This window comes from Monodon monoceros, unplaced genomic scaffold, assembly GCF_005190385.1.
Source record: "Monodon monoceros isolate NGI ecotype Baffin Bay Population unplaced genomic scaffold, NGI_Narwhal_1 Super_Scaffold_13, whole genome shotgun sequence".
NCBI classification, from domain to species: domain Eukaryota; kingdom Metazoa; phylum Chordata; class Mammalia; order Artiodactyla; family Monodontidae; genus Monodon; species Monodon monoceros.
In genome coordinates this window covers 41,971,198-41,977,197 of record NW_021703769.1, presented here as the reverse complement: position 1 = coordinate 41,977,197, position 6,000 = coordinate 41,971,198, and the positions used below count along the sequence as shown (strand labels likewise).

The window sequence follows — 6,000 nt, the reverse complement described above, 5'->3', positions numbered from 1 at the left end:
TGTGTGTGTGTGTGTGTGTGTGTGTGTGTGTGTGTGTGTGTGTGTGTTGGGGATGGGTGGGGACAAGTAATGCTTTTGACCTAATGGCTCTGAAGTTATGAATTTCAAATGATTTTCTAAGTCTATGAGATTTATTTTAAGGAAGGAAGAAAAAGTGCTTTTCAATGGGTTAAAAAAAAAAAAAAGAATATCAAACTAAACTGGGATGTAGTCCAAAACAGTTTCTCTAGTTTGAGTGGGAGCTATTAGAGTTTAAAATACTGCCTCCCCCCCCCACCCCCTTTTGGTTTATTGTCCACTTTTATGCAGAAGAAAATACATATGTCTCTGGACTTAGGAGAAACAGTCCCTCTCCTTTTCACATGGATCTGGAAGCCTGGAGCAATCCATGGCCAGGAGCCACCTACCGTGTGTGCAGCGCTGTCACAGTTCAGAGCTAGCAGGCCTTGTTTCATGAGACGGGGCTGTATGATTAAATTCTCCAGTGTAATATATATCTTTAAAAAGAAAAATCACAGACTTTCCACTTCTGTTTGAGCTCTATGGGCAAGAGGAAAAGCACGAATTCTACCGATATCGGAGAGGCAGGAGTCGGGGTTGGTTTATTTAGAGGGTTCATTTTAGCCAGGATTTGCAGGGGCCTTGGTGCGGCATATCAGGATGAACGAAGTCTCCGGCCTTCAAGCCTGAGGTTCTGGGCCCCGGAGAGGAAGCCCGTCTGATAAGAGAAGTAATTGAAGAACAGTGCTACGCTTCATTTCCTTTTCTTGAATTTCAGTTATGCATTGGTCATTTTCTCTGCATATCTACTTAATGGTTGTTAAATTAAATTGCTTCCCCTCAAGTGGTGATTTTTATTTATTTATTTTTTTAAACCATCTTTTTTCCTTACTCCGCTCCATTGCCCTCTGGCCCGACTCCCACTCCGTGTGTGTGCGGTGGAGGCCCCAGTGTCTGCAGAGGTGAAGGCTGGGGACTTCTCTCTCTCCCCCAGCCCTTTCCCAGAACCTCCCAGGGGCCCCTTGTCTGCAAGGTTGTGACGTTCTGAATTCTTCAGCTAGAGAATGTAGACTGTTTTAACATTTAAATGATACAGAATCCATTTATTTGATCCAGGAATGTGAAGAGTTCCACTTTTGTTTCGCGCAGCTCTGGGCTCTCGCTCGGAGCCTCCCTGACCCTGAACCCCCCTTTGGCAGCACGGGGCTGTCTCCTCTGCTGCTTCCATCAGCCTGTGGTCACAGAGCACAGTGTCCTGCTCTGGGATGGGTCCCAGTCTCCACTCAGCACAGCCCAACCTCAAGGCTGGAGTTTTCACCTTCACTCTTCTGGGGTTTGTCTGTTTTCCACCTGGGAATTGCCTCAAAACCTGGTTTTTGAGGTTTTTTTTGCCTTAGGGCAGATGGGCCTGATGGTGAAGGGCCTCTCAGTCTCTTTCTTGCGAGGTTGCCCTTGACCTTTCTTCCTGCATCTCTCTGAACTCGGAGTATCTACCCACTCATTCATTCACTTGACAGATATTAATTGAGGAGCTCCTCTGTGCCAGGCACGAAATAAGGCACTGGGTTACATTCTAGTCAGGAGACAAGTGATAAACTTGTATATAACATGTCATAGAGTGATAATTGCCAAGAGAGAAACAGATCAGGACAAGAGAGGTTGGTGGCTGCTCTCTTGTATGGGGTGGTGGGGAGGGTGGCTTCTGAGCAGAGGAAATGAGGGCCGAGTTATGTATGAATTGAAGGCAGTTCTTCTCAACTGGGGCACACTTTGTTCCCCAGGGGACACTTGTCGGTGTCTGGAGGCATCTTTGGTTATCACAACCTCGGAGGAGGGATGTGTGTTACTGGCATCTGGTGGGTAGAGGCCAGGGATGCTCTAAATATCCTCCAGTGCCCAGGGCAGCCCCCCCCCCCCCCACAAAGGAGAATCATGTGCTCCGAAATGTCAGTGCTGCCAAGGTTGGGAAGCTCCACCCTAGGGGAAGAGAAGGAGTAGACAGGAACAGAGGAAGCAGCAACGACCAAAGCCCTGAGGTGAGGGCCAGCTGGCAAGTTTGAGGAACAGCAAGGAGCCGGGGTTCCAGGAGAGGAGTTAGTGGGGGGGCAAGTGGCAGGAGGTCAGCAAGGGGAGCTCTGTAGACCCTTGCAGAGACTTTGGGTTTTACTCAGAGAAGAGGAGGCCATGTAATTGACCCGAGAAAAGGAGTGGCCTGCCCTGCCGTCCGTCTAGCTGCCGGGGAGAGCGTGGACTCTGGCTGAGGCACGAGTGGGTGTGGCCAGGATTACTGAGGCCATCCCAGTGAGGGTGATGATACTTGGGGCCAGGCAGCAATGTGGTGCAGTGGTTTGTCGTCAGATTGGGGCATATTTTGAAGGTGGAGTCAACACCGAGTGCCTTAGGGTTTAGAGAAAGGAGCAAAGGACAGCCTGATTTTTGGTCCAGGCAACTGTAAGGAAGATTGGTGTTTACCGAGAAGGGCTAGTGTGCAGGTTTGGGAGGCAAGGGGGCATCAGGGCTGGTCTTTCAGGGTGTTAAGTTTGAGCCGCCTGCTGGTAGCCCCACAGGTATACCGAGGTAGGCAGGTTTCTATACACGAGGATGGAGTTTTAAGGGAGAGGTCTGCCTGGAGATTTGAGAGTTGTCGGCATACAGTCAAGCCCTCTGTATCCGCGGGTTCCACAGCCACAGATTCAACCGACCACCGGTCACAAATATTCAGAGAAAAGAAATTTCAGATAGTTCTCAAAAGCAAAACTTGAATTTGCCATGCTCCAGCAAATATTTACATAGCATTTTCACTATGTTTGCAACTATTTACATAGCATTTATGTTGTATTAGGTATTATAAGTAATCTAGAGATGATTGAAAATATAGGGGAGGTTGTGCGTAGGATATATGCAAATTATGTCCTTTTATAGAAGGGACTTGAGCATCCTTGGATTTTGGTATCCTCAGGGGTCCTGGAACCAATCCCCCATGGATACCCAGGGACAACTGTGTAGATTGCAGGTCAAGTCAGGAGTCAGGATGAGATCATCAAGGGAGTGACTGTAGACACTAGAATCCCTGGGATGAAAGACTCCATGGAAGTGGGTTCAAGAGAGAGCCGGAGGGGGGATACTAGAGGACCGCAAGTAGGGAACTCTTTGGAGGTGGTTTTCTCTAAAGGGGCACAGAGAAATTGGTGGCAGCTGGAGGGAGATGCAGGGCCAAGGGAGGTGGTGGTGGTGGTGGTTGATGGGAGCTCTGTAGCAGATTTGTGTGTAGTTGGGAATGATCAGTGGATAGAAGGTGATGCAGGGCACAGCGGGTCAGTTATCTCTGGTGCACAGGAGTGAATGCACAGGAAGGGGTTGCTTTCAGGTCCATGTGCAGTTTGACCCTAGTAACTGGAAAGAAGAACCAACAAGTCAGGAGACTTCTAGGTATTAAGTGAAATAAAGGTTCTGAAGAGGGAGAAAGATTGCTTTCTGGTCTAGTGGGCCTAGAACCTTTCCTAAAGAAGGCAGGGTTTGAGCTTAGCTTCATATATATGTGTGTGTGCATGTGTGTATTCATATATACACATATATATATGTATATATATGAATCTGTATCAGGCAATAAATTTATTTCATTTTATGAGCTTTTTGTATGTTCCAAGCTCACTTTGCCCACCATATGCCACGATTTCAACACGAAGCTTACAATCCATTTTTCTTGCAGTTTTCTTGGTGAGAAATAAAACATTGTTCATTTTCACACTCTAAAGAGAACCTAATACGAAGTTTTCTTTCCTCAAAGTAACCTTTTCCTTTTCTTTCCCTCGTAATTTCAGGAACAAACCCTGGCCCTGAGGAAAGAAGGAATTGGGGTCGTTCTGGATTCCGAGCTGCCCCATTTAATTGGCATTGATGACGACCTTCTGAGCACTGGCATCATCTTATATCATTTGAAGGTAGAAACTGCTTTCCTGGAACATTCTCATCTTGGTTGCAGCTTTCCCTGTGGACACTCGCAAAGTTTAGTGCAATACTCCGTGTCCACGAACGCAGCTACGACCCTGAAGAATATACAACAAATCCTTGAGTCCTTTGGGGATTCTCAGAAGTTCATTGGGATTCGGTGGTATTAGAAATTTCTGTTTTATGTAGTCCTAAAGCTAAATGAAGATCCGTTCACTTTGCCCTCTAATTTGTAGACTCAGCAAGAGGGAGGTAAGGAACAAAAAGGCAGACAGACTGAGGAAGAAAAGTTACCAGCACCTGAACTGGGATTTGTTGTATATACAGTTTCCTGGTCCCTTGTGTTAATTATAAAGTTGTGTCTCTTGCCTACATCGTTGGGCCTGGTCCCGAGCAGGGTATCCCTGTCAAGAGAGCAGAATTTCCACATCAGTATCAGTGGTGGCCTCTGTAACCTTGACCTTAGTGTCTTCTGTCTGATCCATGACTTCAAATGAGAATGGTGTTACGCTTGTGCTTTGAGGGCTCCCCTAAACCATATATATATATATATATTTATTTTTCTTTTTGTATGTGGTTTATTTTACTTAGCATAATGTTTAGCCATGTTGTAACATGTATCAGTACTTCATTCCTTTTTATGGTTGGATAATATTCCAGTGTATGTACCACACTTTATTTGTCCGTGGATGAATATTTGGGTTGTTTCCACTTTTTGGCTATTACGAATAATGCTGCTATACACATCAGCACACAAGTATCTGTTTGAATGCTTGTTTTGAATTCCTTTAGATATATCCTAAGCCATATCTTTAGGTACAAAGAAACCCCTGGCCACTAGAGGAGAGACTTGTCAGAAGGGATTGGGAACATCAGTGAGATTGCTGTCACAGGCACGTTATTGATGGCAAAACAGGAGCCCAACCCTTGTCGAGCCCTGAGCCTCAAGAGTCCTGGCCTTTTTCGGACACACGGGCTGTTGTTACAGAGCCTCAGTGAACTCCAGTCGCACTGAGGCTGTGGCCTGCCCGGGACAGAGCTCGCCCACCTGTCACCAGTTTGCTTGGGCTTCAATGGAAGAGGAAGAAACAGATCATTCCTCATGTTCTTATTAATAAATTTTGCTTGACTTTTCTCCCTAGGAAGGTCAGACATATGTTGGTAGAGAAGATGCTTCAACAGAACAGGATATCGGTGAGGATCTTTATCCATTTCCTCTTCGCAATGATTTTTTTTTTTTTTTTTTGGCTGTGTTGGGCCTTCGTTGCTGTGTGCGGGCTTCCTCTAGTTGCGGCGAGCGGGGGCTACTTTTTGTTGTGGTGCGCGGGCTCAGTAGTTGTGGCTCGCGGGCTCTAGAGCGCAGCCTCAGTAGTTGTGGCGCACGGGCTTAGTTGCTCTGTGACATGTGGGATCTTCCCGGACCAGGGCTCTTACCCGTGTCCCCTGCATTGGCAGGCGGAGTCTTAACAACTGCACCACCAGGGAAGTCCTCCAATGACTTTTTAAAAATCATTTAATAAATTTCTTTGGAATGACTGACATTGAAGTAATTATAAAAAAGAAAACGTTTCAAATACAGTATTGATCAGTATGTGTATTTCTGTAATTTTGAACTCAGCTCAAATGACTAACACAGAACAGTTAGTTAGTGAATAAAATGGGACTGTGAATCCTTTCCCCCACCCTGCATGCCTTCTATCCTCAGTCACGCCTTTCAAGTGTGCTGTTAGTTAAATCACTTTACTCTTGTCACAGTGGAAATATGCTAACAGGTACAGATAAAAGATATAAGACCCTTTGATGGGAAATCCTTCCCAGTCGACACTTACCTGTGCAAGGATGAGGACAGAAAGTAGGACACACACGTACACAGCATCCACACACACAGACTTCTGGCTTTCCCCAAAGTCTTTGTGAGGTACCCAGGTGAGGTCTTGCCAGGCTTTATATTGTAGCATAACTTAGGGAATGCATGTGGCGGTGGTAGAGTGCGTGTGCATGTGTGCGTGTGTGTGTGGCAAGGTGGGGATTGGCAGGGGAAGAATTATATCT

At 46.2% G+C, this 6,000-nt stretch overlaps 1 protein-coding gene across 3 annotated transcripts in view; it reads left to right on the top strand.

Moving 5' to 3' along the window:
- Positions 1-6,000, top strand: part of KIF16B (kinesin family member 16B) — a 293,377-nt gene that overhangs the window by 128,435 nt on the left and 158,942 nt on the right. For all 3 annotated transcript variants that reach the window (XM_029220041.1, XM_029220042.1, XM_029220043.1), the window contains exons 13-14: positions 3,822-3,941; positions 5,091-5,142. In XM_029220041.1, the coding sequence (XP_029075874.1) occupies positions 3,822-3,941; positions 5,091-5,142 (172 nt within the window). The remainder of the gene's footprint in view (positions 1-3,821; positions 3,942-5,090; positions 5,143-6,000) is intronic.